This window comes from Coloeus monedula (genome assembly GCF_965178545.1).
Source record: "Coloeus monedula genome assembly, chromosome: 23".
Lineage (NCBI taxonomy): Eukaryota > Metazoa > Chordata > Aves > Passeriformes > Corvidae > Coloeus > Coloeus monedula.
In genome coordinates, this window is record NC_138803.1 from 5,995,420 (window position 1) to 6,011,669 (window position 16,250).

General features: G+C 50.9%; 2 protein-coding genes across 2 annotated transcripts; one reads left to right on the forward strand and one right to left on the reverse strand.

Annotated features, from left to right (window-relative positions):
- Positions 1 to 1,912: 1,912 nt before the first annotated feature.
- Positions 1,913 to 3,456, forward strand: LOC309581495 (interleukin-20-like; the record flags this gene model as incomplete). Its single annotated transcript, XM_082296119.1, has 5 exons — positions 1,913 to 2,071; positions 2,174 to 2,239; positions 2,647 to 2,799; positions 3,188 to 3,262; positions 3,379 to 3,456. 5 exons carry the CDS (start codon positions 1,913 to 1,915, stop codon positions 3,454 to 3,456), a joined length of 531 nt encoding a protein of 176 aa, XP_082152245.1.
- Positions 3,457 to 6,309: 2,853 nt separating this feature from the next.
- On the reverse strand, positions 6,310 to 12,816 carry PIGR (polymeric immunoglobulin receptor; the record flags this gene model as incomplete). The annotated part of the gene is made up of 10 exons (XM_082296120.1): positions 6,310 to 6,435; positions 7,278 to 7,336; positions 7,461 to 7,586; positions 7,933 to 8,051; positions 8,553 to 8,676; positions 10,072 to 10,386; positions 10,753 to 11,076; positions 11,683 to 12,012; positions 12,173 to 12,502; positions 12,735 to 12,816. 10 exons carry the CDS (start codon positions 12,814 to 12,816, stop codon positions 6,310 to 6,312), a joined length of 1,935 nt encoding a protein of 644 aa, XP_082152246.1.
- Positions 12,817 to 16,250: the final 3,434 nt, after the last annotated feature.

Below are 16,250 nucleotides of genomic sequence, written 5' to 3' on the forward strand. Positions count from 1 at the left end.
AGATCTGTGCTCAAGACTGAGCTTGGTTATCAATAAATAAATTAGTCACCAGCAGATCTGTGCAGGACAGCCCTGGCCCACAGGCACGAGATACACCTGCATTGCAACAGGGGCTGCTGCTCCCAGCAGGAACCCGCTCCAGAGGCTGCCTCTGGGGTTAGAGGGGCGACTTTGCCACCCCAGTGCCCTCTAAGTCCAGCTGGCCATCCCTCCCAGCCCCAGGAACTCCAAGGAGTTTGTTCAGCTGCACATTTTTGTTTGTAGACTGAACAAAGCTCCCTCCAAAGGCGCTACAGGAACAACCAAACCATCCTTGGAACCAACAGCGCAGGGATCCGGGGTTTGCACCAGCACTGCCACATCTGTGTGACAGTGTGCCCAGCTGGCAAACCCTGGTTCCCTGGGCACAGCCTGGAGCTGAAATGCTGGGAACAGAATGTGCCTGCTCTGCTTGAGGATCTGGGCTGCATCAGCAATTAAAGCTGGTGGTGGGATGATCGCGGGTGTCACTGTGCCACGGGGCTGGGGGACTTTGGAAAGTGTCAGTGACATTTCTGTCCTGCAGGGTGACAGCTTTGGACTGTGAATAATGATCACCTAAATCACCTGTGACCCTGGAAACAGCTTCTCCTGCCAGCAGGGTGGGACTGTGGCCTCCAAAATCCCTGACCTCGTGTTTCTTTGCGTCTCCGACACTGGGGACACGGGATGGAGAAGTGTCCAGCCACTGAGGAGACTGGGACCAGGATTCCCTGAACCTGGGGGAAAGATTTCTTGGATTTGGGACCAGGATTCCCTGAAAGTGGCAGGGGAAGGCCACTTGTGCCAGGACATTGATGGAGAAAAGCCCTGGACTTGGTTTTGGTTTCACCACTTCTACCAGGTCCATTGCCAGAGGCCCTGGGGTGCTGGGACCACCGGCACCCTGTGGGGTGATGCCTCTGAGCTCCCCCCATCCCAACACCTCTGTGGTGAGCTGGGAACAGCCCCTCTCCACGGGGATTGTCAGCATTGTTCCACACTGGGGAGTTTTGGGGATGTGACCCCCAGGATTGTCCCTCCTTTGGTCACATCCCTCTTCCCAAAAGAAAACCCACGCAGTGATGCCAAGAGTTCCCGCCTCCGCAGGTGAGGGAAACACCTGTGGGAGAGGGAGCTGGTCCCTTGCACGAGCTCATTAATTCAGCAAATTACAAAGGGAAATACATGCCAGGAAAAGCAAGAAAAATCCCAAAAGTTAATCCAAGAGTTATTTCCTCCTGGTACCGGGATAAAAACGGGTCCTTCGGAGCCTTCCAGGTCAGACAGCGGTGAGAGAGGTGAACCCACACCGAAGAACAAGGTGAGATCCTGAATTTATCCCTTTGCTCTTTGTCCTTCTGGGTATTTCCTTGCATTCCTATAATGTAATATTCCTATAATTTCTCTGAAGTTTTTTTTCATTAATAACCTTAATTTTCAATGCTAACAAAAGTTGTGTTTGACTTCTGCTCTTCCAGAGGGAAAACACTTTATTTTGGGATCAGACTTTGGGGTCTGCTCCTTTCAGCACCTCCTGCTGCTTCTGTGTCAGTAGACTTCTAAAAATTGAATTTCACTGTATTTATTTTTCTGATAATGTTTTTTCAGAAGAACTCTGTTTATTTAGATGCATTTTCAACTGATGTTTTATTTAATTTTCCTCTGCTTTTTGAGTTCTTCTGTTCAATATTTGACTTCATTTGATTTTTTTCTCTTGCTCAGGGGGAGCAAAAAAGAAATGGGTAAGAGACCCTAATGAGCATGGGGTTTTTAATACAGATGTACAAGTTTTACATAAAATGTGTCTATTTTCATATGGATCACAGTTGTGTTATTTGGGAAAATAATGAGGAATATTCTCTTCCTTGGGCCGGTCTCCCAGGCAGCTGACATGAGAGGATCCCCCTTGTTCCTCTGCCTCTTCTCCATGTCCTGCTGGGTGAATCTGATGCCGACAGCTGGGGACAAAATCTTCCACTTCGGAGCCTGCAGGGTTTCCATGAGCATGACAGAGATCAGGGCTGGCTTCACAGCAATTAAAGCCAATATTGTGAGTATTCCCCAGGGTCCTGGGGAGTTGGGGGAGCCCTTGGCAGCTCCTGGAGCCCCTCTGGAGCCAGCAGGTCCATGCCCACCTCTGTCCTCTCTGCAGCAATCCAGAGACCCCATCCGGACCCTGAGCATCCTGTCCCACCCACAGTCCCTACACAAGGTTAAGGTAGGTGGCCCTGGCTGGGGAGCCCTTAAAGGATCCAAAAGCAGGTGAATGTGACCTTGGGAAGTGCAATCTATCAGAGATCAGTATTCTTCAGCTTTCTCACACCCCAAAGCACAAGACAAGGGCCACTGCTCCAGGTCTCAGCCTCTGATACCCAGCTGCAAAATCAGCTGTTTTTATTTCGTGAGAATTGCTGAGGATGGGTCTCCTGGAAAACCAGCCTAAAATGATTTCCCATATATTTTATCAGCTTCAATCAAGCACCACTGAAGAAGCTTTGTTTGAGTCAGACTGTCCTGCTGTGCTCAGCTACAACAGGCTTCCTGTTAGAGATGCTTTATCCCAGAGAGTCACTGCAGGCTACACCCCTTTGGAAAGCCTTTCAGTCACTAAATCCATTTCTTAAGTCTTCAGACAGATGCTGCATCACTCATCACCTCTTCACCTTCTACGTGGACAAAGTTTTCAAGCACTGCAGGACCGAGGACTCGTTTGTGAACAGGAAAATCAGCAGCATCGCCAACTCCTTCCTCAGCGCGAGGAGGAAGCTCGAGCAGTGTGTAAGTCTTGGGTACTGCTCCAGTGGAGCTTCTTCTGTTACTGTTTCATCTATGAACCAGCCTGAGAGCTCCATAAAGCTGCAAAGTCTCTATTTATAGAAATGGTTTTATTGAGAACACAAAGCAGAGTGATGTGAAGAGCGTTCTGTCCACTGAGAGATTTTTATATCTCACCAGCAAACTCCCCCACTGGTCCCCAGGAGCAATATTTGTCCTGCCCCTGAGTCTGCCGAGTCAGCTGTTGTTAGCTAAAGTCTGATTTAGGGACCTGCAGCCTTTCCCACAGTTCCACAACGTCTCAGTCTATGATGCCCAGCAAAATGAGAAACTGAAATCTCATTTTTAAAAATTAACTGCCCAGACTAATGAATTAATCTTATGTTTCCAGCATGAGCAGAATAATTGTGTGTGTGGGGAGGAATCCACAGAGAAATTCAAGCAAATACTTGCAAACTACGAAGGGGTGAGTTGATGACTGAGCCTGGTAATTAACACCATTTAAATTTATATTTAAATTCTCTTTATGTTGGGTTGTACTGCTGGTCTCTGCTTACAGCTCGATCCTTTATGTCATTGTAGCTGAATGTCACATCTGCAGCCATGAAGTCCCTGGGGGAGCTGGACATCCTCCTGGACTGGATGGAGAAATCTCGTTAGTGGGCGGCGTTAATGACCCACGGCCGGGGCTGAGGAGCTGCAGGGGCTTTGCACACAGCAGAGATGAGAGGGACAGTAAATCACTGGATCAGCGCAGCTCCTCAGCAGTTCCAGCTGCATCCAGGCTAACATGGAGAGCTTTGCCAGCCAGGGACAGTGGCAGAATCTTCATTAAGACGGAAATAACGAGTTTGATTAAATCAGCATCGCCCTCGATGACTGCTACCAAAGGATGCTCCAAGGGAAAACCTAGCAGGGTTTCTCTTGCTGGCAGACATAAGCTGTGATCATGCCATAAAATTATTGTTTAAATAATAGATTTTTTTGTCTAGGGAATGTGGGGAATGAGCACTGAGTGCTGGCTGGGAGGACTCTGGTGCAGCTGATGTTGCATAAACCTTGGTCTCAGGGCTGCTGCCACTGATGGATCTGGCTGAAATGAGGAGTACAGTGTGAGAAATGGTTTCAAGAATAGGTCCCAGCAGGTATGTCAGGCCTCAGAAATCCGTGTTTCCTTTTGAGGTGATATTTTCTGCCTTACCAGTAAAGAAACTTCTGTGCAAGATACGGAGTTGCTGAATAGAAAAAGATTCTTGAGTGTATTGTGCAATTTACTGACAGCCAGTAGTGAGTCTTGTGGAAATCGTTGCCATGACTGTAAATAAACCCCACTTGAAACTGTGCTGAGTCTGTTTGTCAAAATTCTGAGGAATTACATGATTCTTGTTGGTGAAACTTTCTGAATTCTCTGTGGTGTCCTTACACAGCAGATGCTGTCACTCCGGCATCCCAGGGCTGATGTGTCCTTCTGGGCACGCCAGAAACACCAAACTCAGACCTCAGTGCTGCTAAATCCCCCCAGTTTGTCCCCAAGATCATTTTTACTGGGCATTGTTTATAGCTCTGGTCTGTTCTCTCCCTCTTTGGATGTTGCTGGTGCCACCCTCAATCCCGGCTGGGGGACAGCACCAGCATTTCCCTACAGCACGTGTGTCACGCCGAGTGACGTTTGGTCGTTCATTTTCAGACAAAAGATCTCTTACTGCTCACTGTCCTCCCTCAAATATTGGCTTATGCCAAAGGGGAGCTTCTCAGGGCTTTGATTCTGTTAATCTGCTTTCTCTTGGGTTTCATTTGTCCAGGTGTCAGGGCACGAACAGGTGAATTCATCTCCCCATGCTCTGGCAGTGCTCGGGAGAGGTGCTTTTTCAGCTCCATCACTCTTTTAGGAAAGACAGACACCTGGGATTTTCCACAACTCTCCGTTGAAGAACAACCACCGGGAATGATGCTGGGATGCAGTGAGGGACTGCAGGGAAGGACCACGGCTCGTCCCTGACCGCAGGAAATCAGTCGACACCTGGTGACACAGGGGCTGCCGGGTGAGTTCCTCATGGATCTTTTTGGGCTCTGGATCACAGCTTGAGGGTTCTGTTCCAAACCTTCAGCTTATGTTGGAGCCATCACAGTTCATCCTATCCATTGATCACACCCCGTGTGTTGCACGCCTCAGTCCATGCCGGGCTCTCTGCTTTCACCTCAACCAGGGATTTTACACTTCTGTACCCACTGCAGGGCACAGCAGCAGCCCAGGGCCATTCCCCTTCGGAAACGGGATGCCAGCTGGCGATGCCAGCAGTGGGAAGGAGCGGGGGTCGCAGCAGGCAGCTGCCAGGGCTGAGGGGTGCAGGAGGGCTGCGGGATGCTCAGCCCCTGCTCCTCTCCCGGAGTTCAGCTGATCCCGGCCGCTCCCGGGCAGTGAGGGAGGAGCGGAGCTGAGCAGAGGACGCCGTCGGGCAGGCTGAGGAGGAAGAGGATTTGCAAAGGGAGAGCAAAAGGGGTTTTCTCCTCTCAGAAATTTCCAAACCCGAGCGTTCTGCTGTCGCTGCTGCCCCCCCCCGGGACGCTTTCCAGGCTCTCGCCTTTCCTGTTGCACCAGAGTCAGACATTCCCTCCCTTCCAGCAGCTCCGGGCGGGTGCGGACGTGTCCCGGCCCCTCCACCCCTTTCCCGATTCCAAACCCCTTCCCACAGGGATGCAGCCCTGGGGACGGGGCAGGTGAGCCCTCAGCTCCCTTTGGGGGCTGGCAGGGAGGTGCTGACCGGGGCAATGTGGGTGTGAGGACCGCTGAGCGCGGGGAGCTGCTGCCCCGCTCATCCCAGCACTGCAAGTCCACAGTTCAGGAATAATTTGTGTTTTATCCGCAGTGAAACTCAGTGTCTGTCAGCGAACCCAGCCCGCCGTGGTCACCTCTTGGTCATTACAGCTTCCTACACTGCTTTATCTGTGGAATATTCAGCTTTTCCCACCCTTTCTGTGCCTCTCTGGGTGGGCTCTCCTGTGATACCCCACAGACCATGAGTTCCCCAGTCTGCTGAAAGCCACTGGATTCTTTATTGCTCGTGCATACAAAAAACTCCAGACCGTGTCTGGCCTGCAGGTGCTGCCCACAGGTCGCAAAAGCTTAGAGGAATCAAAAGCGTCAGATGCTGTTCTGAAGGGTTTTCCAGCTGCCTTTAAAACAAAATGGGGTTTTTTTCTTTTCTTCTTTTTTTTTTTTTTTTTTTCCCAATGCTCCTTCTGGCCCGTGAGACCTCAGTGCTGGGACTGGAGCTGCTGGTGGGATGAGCCACTCGAGTTCCTGCTGCTCCCCAGCCCAACCTCGTCACTCAGTCCTGCACTTCCAGCCCAGCCCCCTCTGGCATCAAACGAATCCTCCTAAATCACCGCTTGAAGCTGAATTTAAGCAAAAAGAGGTCAAGCTATAGCAAGTTGTGGCAGCAATGAAGAGTGTTGCTGGCTGACATCGTGATCCTCAAGGCAGAGCCGGTCCCAGGCGCTGCCACCTCCCCCTCAGACCTGGTCCTGCTTGGGGGACGTGTCCAGGACAGCGCTGTCCCCCCTGGAGCTGCCCTGGGCGATGCTGTCGGAGGTGACGAGGAAGGAGGAGTAGGCGAGGTCAGCATCCTCCTTGGAGCTCTGGGAAGGACAGGAGGATGCAGTCAGGGGATGGGGATGGGCAGCAGGGGAGAGGGCAGCATTTTGGGGGTATCTCAGGATAACAGGGGGACACTGGATGAGTGGGACAATCCAGCGGGTCACACTGGTGCCAGTGTGAGCATCACCCCTGGGAAGACCCCAAATGTTTTTAGATTTGGGAATGCGTGGCAAGCCTGTCCCTGGGTGTTGGCATCCAGCTCCCCTGTCCTACACCTGCTGGGCTTTACTGGTTCCCTGAACTTCCTTTATTGCTCCAGTTCATCTCCTGGCACTTACAACACCCACACCTCACCTGTTGGTAGGGACTTTGAAAAACACAGGCTTGATTCTGGCACCTTCAGCCACTGCCAAGTGGTGCCACTGGACCATGATCTTACCTGAGGGGAGGAGAGGCAGGAGAGGGCAGGGAGAGGCAGAGAAAATTAGGGGAAGGCAGGGATCTGAGGAGCAGCCCTTGCAATGGCAGAGCCCTCCCTGTGCCCTCTGTACCACTGAAAAGTGGGATGTGCTCTGGTTTCCAGCCATCTGCTTATCCCAATGTTTCCCATTTCTGGTAACAATCCCAACCTTCCTGACACTGCCTGGGGCTGCTCTGGTTTATTTCTTGAAGCAAAGTGACTGCTGCAATTGTGCTGAAACAGGGAGTCAGGACAGGGGTGAGACCACCCACGGGGGCTGGTCCACAGCAGGTGCTGGATCGGGGTAAAATGGAGAGCACCTGGGTGTAAATAAAGCCCCTGGGAGGAGACACCCTGTTGCACAGACTGCAGGGCTGTGGCCACATCTCCCGGGTCCGTGGCCTCTCTCCTGCCTCCTCTTACCCTTTTTGTCTTCTTTGTGTCAGCAGCGCTTTCCAGAGTGTCCGTGGTGGTGATGAACTCTGCAGGCAGAGAAAGGGAGGTGTTGGGGAGGGGGCAGGGGCTGGCAGGTGTTTCTGTGGCTTTTGTGGGGTATTTCAGCAAGGAAGGGCCGAGCCCGGGGCAGAGCTGGGGTCAGCCACTCACCGTCCTGCCCCATGGGGGTCTCCTGGCTGTCCTTCACGCAAGCGCTGTTGCTGGCGCTGTAGTCCCTGACGCTTTCAAAGTCTGACATGCTGATGTTCGTCCTGTAGCTCCCCACGGACACCAGGTCTGGTGAGAGGGAGGAGAAAATCCCTCAGGTCTCGCTCAGACTGGGTGGGAGCACGTTCAGACCCAAACGCTCTGTGCCAGGTGATGCCGTGTGGCACAATGGGCAAAGCCCAGGGAGGGCTGGGCTCTGTCTCAGCCTGGGCGCTCTGGGAGTTGGAGCCCTGTGGATGGGGTCAGTGGGAGGAGCAGGGAGCTGGAGCTCTCTGGATGGGGTCATTGGAGAAGCAGGGACCTCCCCTGCCCGTCCTGGTGTGGCACCAGGAGAGCAGCTGAGGCCAGCACGTGGGTATTGATTTAACTTAGTGCTGCTGCAGTTTCTTGGGAGCCCAGAAAGGCAGGGACTCACCAGATGTCTTCATCTGCCTGTATTTGACAATGGCAAAAGCTGTCACGACGATCAGGATCAGCCCAGCAAGAGGGCCCAGCACCAAGGCAAGAGTGTTGGAGCCGTGGCTTTCATCAGAGCTGGAACAGAGGGAAGGAGATCTCACTGAGGATGATACATGTGAAAATCCAGCAGGCTGAATCTGGGTAGGATGGTAATTCTGAGTGAGCGTGATGCATTTCCATCAATGAACTGGATCCTAGCACATATAATTAATAAAAACCAAATAAAAATATAGGCTAGAGGTTGTGCTGAAACAGCTCCATCAGCAGCTTGGTCATAAATACGTGAAGGAAAATTATCTAATATTAACAAAAGTACTTTCAAATAGCTGTTTTGTACCTGGAATTTCTAATAATTTCCTTCTGATACTATTTGCTTGAAGTAGAGATTAATTGTGAGTCATCTTGCCCTTTGCTGTCATTTTTTATCTTCTCTGACATTTAGAGTAAAGTTCTTTGTGGATAAGACAATTTCTGTGTTGCTAAACAACACAGCCAGGGTGCACAAACACAGCAACCACAACGGGTCCATCCAAACCCCACAAAAATGATAAATGGCAGGGGAGGGAGAGAACCAACCTTTCTGGGGCAGCTCCTTTTCGCACCTCGGCATCGCTGTAGGCTCCTCCCGGGGGAACAGCTCCGGACTCGGGGCTGGAATCACCAACATCCAGGAGCTCTGGGCTGTGCCTGGCATCATTCCCTGTGTGCCCCGGGGAAGGAGGGTGGTCAGTGAGCAGCAGCATGAGAATTGGACACAAAAACTATTTGGATGTGTTTCGCGGACGTGGAGCTGCTGTGGGTTTTGGCTTTCCATGAGAGCCTCTTCAAAATGGGGGTTTGAGATCTGAAACGATCTCACATCAAATAATTTACTGTGAAAATCTCAAGCAGGCTCTCTCTGCCTGTGAACTTTTGAAGGTCTTGCATTTCTAAGTAAAAAGGCTCAAATTTCTAAGTTCTGCCTCTAATATGTCCAGATCAAACTTTGCATCCTTGCTTTGCTTTTACTCCTGGCTCCTTGCCCATCAAAAGCAGTGAAATAAGGTTGTTTCTTTCTCTTTTCACTTTGGCCATCACCCACTTAGGGTGGCTAAATATGGGATACCCAGAGCTCTTCTCTTTCTCTGCTTCTAACAATGTTCCTCCCCCAAAACCATTTCAATTCCAAGATATTCCACCAAAGCTGAGACCAAGCCCCTTGCTGTTGGTGTCAGCTTTTCCTGCTCCTTACTGGTTTCCTGGTTTTTATTAAGACAAGAAGTTCCCTGGAGCGAGATCCCTGCACTGGATCAGCTCTTCACCTGAAAGGTGCCAGATGTTGCCTAAACTCAATGATGGTACAAACTGAATAGCAATAATTCGGAGGTTAAAAGTAAAACGTGTGTGGAAAGAAGTGAGTTTTAGACTGGATGTTTTGATGCCATGAAGATTTTTGCCTTTTCTTTTATACCCCTGTTATACCTTTTTACAACTTCTGTACTCCTAGTGCTTTTTGCCTACGTTCTTAGACTTGTTTATCAAGCTAAGAGACTCAACATTTTAGAAGCTTCGTAGCCAGGGATCAGTGTGCCCCAGAGCCCAAGGTCCTCTCCAGAACACATTCTGTAAACCAAGACAGAACCATCCAGGGGAAGGTTCCTTGGGGAGGGGGGCTCACTCGAGCCTCTCATTGGGGAATCTTTGATAGGTATGCTAATTAGTAAAATCTATAATGTTATACCCAATGTTGGGGATGCAGAGACAGAGATAGACTCGGTGGGTGCATCTCGATGCATATGACCTGGACGTGTACGCCTAAGGATCCTTAAAATAAACACCAAGGTAAAATCCCTTTTCCCCTTCTAACCGTGTATGACTCTTGATTTTAAGACCAGGAAAAGGCATCAGTTTCATGACTGGGAAGTCAAAACGGAGCGGATGAAAGCACCGAAGGCAGATGGTGCAAAGCAGGGCGCTGCTGGCACCTCCGGGAGATGCTGGGCGGCAGCGCTTCTGTTTTGCGGTGCTGCAGCCTAGCGGTGATGGAGAGACCTCCCCGGGCAGAAGGGAGCGCGGTCAGAGCCGGGACAGCGGAGCAGCCCTGCCCGGGGCTCACCTGCGGCCACCCGCAGCTGCACGGCCATGACTTCCCCGAAGAGCCCGTTGCGCTTCACCCCGCACCAGTACCAGCCTTCATCTTCCTCCGTCACCGGGTCAAAGCTCAGCACGACCGTCTTGTTGGACGTGCTACAGGTGGCACTTGGCCCCGGCAGCCCCTGGTCCTGCGCTGGCAGCACGGGGCAGCCGGTGTAGTTCCACTTGCACCAGTACTTCTCGTAGGAGTAGTACTTGCAGGGGTAGGAGCAGGTCAAACCCAGCCGGGAGCCCACTGGTGCCTCCACTTCCTTCTTGCCAGTCAGCCCAGGCTCTCCTGCAAGGGCAAACGGGACATCAGGGCTGCTGTGAGTGGTTTCGGTGGTGGGGGTGGCTGCCAGCAGGTGACGGTGCTGCTGGGGATGGAGCTCCGAGGGAAAGTGCTCCTGGCGTTGCTAAATTAAGGCTAAAGAGGGTGTTTATGGTTCTTGTCTTGCAAGGCTTAAGAAACACTTAAATGAGAATTTTCTGTGAAAATTCCCACAAAACGGAACCTTTCTGTCTCAGTTGTAAAGCTGCTGGGGTGAGTTCAGGCTTGGAGCTCACGTCTCTTCCCAAAACGCCAGATTGCTCACTTGGGGTGCTCAGGAGGTGGTTTTGTACCTCCTGAGCAGGCAGAGAACCACCAGTGCACAGCTCTTACCGTCTACAACCTTCAGCTCCGTTGATGATTGCTGCTCCTTCAGCTCATTTGACATGCACCAGTAAAAGCCTTGGTCCTTGGCCTCCAGCTGGTTCAGGACGATGGTGACGGTTTTGTTTCCGGGGTTCTCGAACATGGCCACTCTTCCCTCGTACGAGTACTTCACGTACCCAGTGTTGTCGATGATCTTGTCACATCCCTGGACTCTCCACTTGCACCAGATCCTCGTGGTGGATTTCTTTAGAGGATCATAGAGGCACTCGAAAGTTGCCGAACTTCCTTTTGTCCCGGTTACCGTGGTCTTTAACTGAGGGAAGTTTTTGTCTGTTGGTGAGAATGAAATGAGCAGTTACAAACGCCTCACTTGTGTCCATGGGGCACTCTCCCAAGAAAATCAACATTGTCAGATCAAACAAAGCTGCTGTGGGTAAAGCAAGGCCAGGCAAAGCTCAGGGGGGCAGCCAGCAGGAGACTGTCCTGGCACTGGTGGGAATTGATCCTGAAGGGTCAACCAGGCCTTGCTTTTCCCCAAATTCTCTGGGTGTTTGTTGGCTTTGTGGACAGACATTCCAAAGCTTTTTTCCCTTTGCTAGAGGGAGCATCTACATCTGTCAGTTTGGGATTTAAGGAAGTAGGGGCTTGAAGAGACAGCTTGCTTGCCTCTGACTGGGGGGTGGAATTTGTCTCCTGGAGTTTTGGGCTGGGGAACAGAGCTACCCACTGCTGGGAAGGCGAAGTCTGGATACAAGCTTTATATAGCGATGGTTTAGTACATTACAGGTGGTTAAATGAACAGAAAGAAGTATTTAGATGAGAGAATAGGGTAATAGCAAAGAGAAATTTGAGTTCTTGCTAAATAAAGTGAGACTGCTGGTGATGCTCCAGAAGAGAAGGAAAGAGGAAGGGGAAAACACACTGGGAACAGCTCACCCTCGTAGATAAACACGTCCAGTTCCTTCGATTTTCCTCCGCTCCCATATTCGCCGGTCCCACAGTAGTACAAGCCTGCGTCTTCCCAGTCCATCTGGGTCATCGTGACACTGAATGAGCCTAGAGGCTCCTCAAAAGTCAGCAGAGCTCTGCCTTTGAAGGCATCATCAATTTCCTGATAGCTGTTGACGATGGTCCGGCAGCCCTCCTTGTCCTTCTTGCACAGGTATCTCTTCATGTCGGCAGTCTCCGGCCCAAAGCTGCAGGACACGGTCCAGGTGCTGCGGAGCTTCACGTAGAAGAGCTCAGCCGCCTCAGGAACAGGTGGGGCTGTGCACAGAGACACAGGCAGGGGCTGAAATGAAACTTTCCTGAGAGCACCGAGCACCTGCAGCTCTCAGACACCGGGCAGGCCGTCGGTGGAGCCTTGTTTAAAAGGGAGAGGGGGGAAAACTAAAAGAAAATGGTATTTTAGGGAGTCTGTGATTACCTTCAGCAACAGTGAGAGTGACTCTGTAGGAGAGCCCTCTGCCATTGACCCCAAGACCACACTGGTAGGAGCCGGAGTCCTCCAGCCGCAGCGCCGAGATGTTGATCTGGAAGTTCTCTGCCTCGGGGTGGTCAGTGAGGGACACTCTGTCCTGGTAGCTCGGAGCGACGTAGTTCGTGGACACCATGGTCACACACTTGGAGCCCGACTCCTTGCACCAGTACTTCCTGTCGTGTCTGTTCACCGAGGTGGCCGGGTAGAAGCATTTCACGGTGACCGAGCCGCCCAGCACGCCATGGACCTGCCGCGGGCCGAACACGGGGCTGGAGACTGCGGGGGGAGGACAGGCCGGGTGTGAGTGCCCCACGAGCCACGCTGGCCACGTGTCCCAGGGCAGCGGGGCGGCCCCAGGGCTGGGCAGCAGCAGGTGCCCGCGGGGTCCCGTGGCACCGAGGGGCACCCGTGAGATAAAGATGCTCTCCGGACCCTCCTCCTCCCTTCCCAATGTCACCTCCTGTCCCTGGCCACCCCAAGACCTGTGCCCTGGGCAGGTGACACTCACTGCTTGCTTTGGGGGGGTGTCTGCTCTTTGCAGATCCCGCTGGGAGCAAGGCGAGCAGGAACAGCAACGCCAGCAGAGTCATTTTTCTTGCATTCCCTGGAAAAGATGCGGAAGAATGCGGTGAATAATCACACTTGCAACATGTTAACCATCTAATAGTCTTCGTGCTTTGAGGATATGAGGGTCGTGGCTACTTGAAGTTGGGAGAAATGCGGTTTTTAATTGCTCCTATCAAGGAATTGAATAGGAGAGAGGGAGTTGGTAACTCTGTTCTTGCAGTGATGCTGCATGGCAACAGGACTGCCCATGGATCTCATCCCCACACTCCAATATTCCCTCTGTCACAGAATTCCTGCCTGAAGCCTGTATTTGGTGGCTGCTCTTTGTTTCCCTGCTCTGTCCAAGGACACACAAAAGAGGAAAAATGGTGATATTTTCACCTCTATTTTTTTTTCTTTCCCCAGCTGCTGAGGAACTGAGTGAGCTGCAGGGATTTGCCTCAGCTCTGCTCCTCCAAAAATCAGATTTTATGGGCATTTCCTGAGCACAGCTCCTGACCCACCTGCCCATTCCAAGTTCACGGAAGGCACCCACAGGAGCTGATGAGAGGTGCCAAGGAAAACCCTTATAAAAAAGTGGAGGAATTTGATTTCATGACATGGAGTGAAAATTTTATTAAGGGTAATTCCCAGCAGAAGGGAAAAGCTTTTATTTCCCTGTTAAGATCAAAGGTGTTCTGTTGTGCCTCTTCCTTGTATTGTGATTTCTCCTTGCTCAATGGCCACTGGTAGGTGGCTAATAATTAACTCACTGAGCATGAAAAATTCTCTTTCAAACACATCCCAGAAGTAGCCAGCAAGGCAAACATAACAAATTCTGCAGAAAGTAAACAACGTGGCACAAAGAGGGCCTTGATATTTGCTCTGGGCTCACAGCTGCTCTGCTGGCTGATGGTCACCTCAGTGCCCCCCAGCCCTCACTCTGTGGTGCAAGCAGGACCCCAGTTCAGCCTTGCCCATTTTGGCAAAGTTGAAATAATCTGTTATTCTGATTTCTTCAAAAAATTCAACTGTTTTTGGGATACAGACCACGTTGTTTTGTGGGGTAGGGAAGGGCATTTCCAGGACAACCTGGTTGGGACCATCCCCTTCCTCTCCAGTGCTATTTTATGCCTAAATTTTGATATTTTCCAGGTTTCCAGCAGCAAATGCTCTCTGGCCAGGCTGGCTCTTCCAAATCTCATCCATTACAGGACTTTCCTCGCATTTCTGTTGTGCTTTTGGGATTCTGTCAGCCCTAGGAAGAATTACCTTCAGATTTATGATGATTTGGAAGAGACCAGGACTGAGCCCTGACTTGGGCAAACCTGAGCCAGCAGCTGCTCTGGGTGTGGAACACCAGAGCACCAAATTCTGCTGAATTCCTGCTGTGGGGATTTCCAGGAGTCAGCCCAGTCTGGCCCATTAGATATTAACTATTGCTCCTAACGACAACCCGTGTCAAGGTTGTGCCATGGGCCCAGCAAAACCCCAGGGTTTGGTTGTGACATTTGTCATTCCAGCCCGGGAGCCCTTCTGGAATGTTTGCTGCTATTCAAATAGTTGAGAAATAATAACACAGAGGTAATATATTCTATACTGAGGTGATATATTCTATATATTTTATATATTGGAAATATTTTCCCACTCAAATCCCTTTGACCCGTGGGGAAGCTGTGCAGGTGCAAATGGTTGTAGGGAGAGCTGTGCTGTGAGGAGGTGCTGGAGGCTTCTGTGCCCAGAAAAAGGGCAGAGCAACAAATTTCATCCTGCACAGGACTGGGTTTTCCACATCTTCAACTGCCCATCAAGGTCACTGCTTACCTTGCCTTGCCATGAGTTTTATTTGGGGGGAGTGGAATGGGGAAAAGCCCCCAATCCACCCCATTTTCACAGGGTTCAGAATGAGCAATCAACTTCCAGATAGAAGATCAAGCTGACCCAACACATGCAGAAAATGAACGTTTCCAGTTCCAAACAGAGACCCCCTTTACAATGAGGAGAGAATGAATGGAAGGGGCTCGTTTTGTGATGCTGTGAGCAGAAACACCCAGGCAGAGTTTACTGAAGATTATCAGGATTTACCAAGAAATCAGCAGTTTTTAGGAATGCCTGCAGTGCTTAGGACGCTCTGAACTAAGAATGTTTGTGTCAGTTAAACACGTGAGCAACAAACTCCAGAAAAGAAATGAAATACAATAAACAGGCAGCTCTCACAGCGGTGACTGAAATCCCAGCTGGGACTGTGCTGCTGGCCCAGTTCTGTGTTCCTTTCAGCTGTTGGATCCACTCTACACTAACCTGAGACCTAATTTTATGTTCCTTTAAGCTGTTGGATCCCCCACACACCAACTTGCTGCTTTCCAGATCAGACCTTCATGGTTCATCTGTTTCTTGGGCTGGAAAGTGAAACCAGCTCCAGCACTACTAAATAATTTTGGTTTAATTCTCCTCTTCCTGCAAGGAGCAGGAACATTCCATGGCCCAAGAGCACTTGCTCAGCTCAGCCTGGAGGGATTGATGGTGCCAGGGTGGATTCATTAACAGTTGCAATTAGGGGATGTTTATCTGTACCTCAGAAATGTATTGAATCTATAGGAATGCTCCCTTTGCAGAGTAGGAATTCAGGTGTGCAGGAGCCCACACCTCCCCTGGCCTGGATGGGACAGGGCTCTGCCAGGCTTCTCTGATTTCACTTTTAGGATGTCCGGCCCATTCACTCAAGCTCCAGTTTCTGTTTATCTTCCTGTTAACTGAACGAGCTTCTCAGGGAGCTTCTGAAGCAGCTCCTTTCGGACAGAACTGCACCAATTCTCTTCTGAAATTTCAAAATCTGCCTGCTGGCATTCAAAAGTCTGTAATGACCTCAGGCTGAGTGGCAAAATTTAGATTATTACAGTAATATTTACTAACTTTTAATTCCTGTGTTAAAACTTAATGCAAATATTGTAATGATAATTAATAACTTTCCCCCCCCAAGAAATTAAATATTAAAAATCTACTGCAGAGAAGAAACCATAACTGCCATAAGCCTGTTCCTATGGCTCTTTCAGGAGAAATCAGCCTCCCATCAGTGAGCCCTGAACATGAAATGGTTCCAAACCGCAGCTTCCCTCCCGTGTGAGGAAGGGTCCTCGAAAGCGGCCCAAGACTTGTGTTCTTCTCCTTCCCCATCCCAACATGGTCCTACAAGAGGTTTTGCATTCCCAAAGATGACGAGGCAGCGTTACTTACACTCAGGGCTCCTCCTGCAGTGTTGGGCACTTCTTGCTTTCCCTCTCAGGCTGACCCTGGACCTGCTGTGAGTGAGCAGTGTCCCGGTCCCCGTGGGGCTCTGGCACTGCCAGCCTGGTTTAAATACTCGCTGCACTTTCAGCCCTGCATTTCCACCTGTTGTGCCTTAAAGGAACAACATCCAGCAGCGCTGCCAGGTGAGCCCCAGCCCACGGCAGGGCCGGGCAGCCAATGCCCAGCCCAG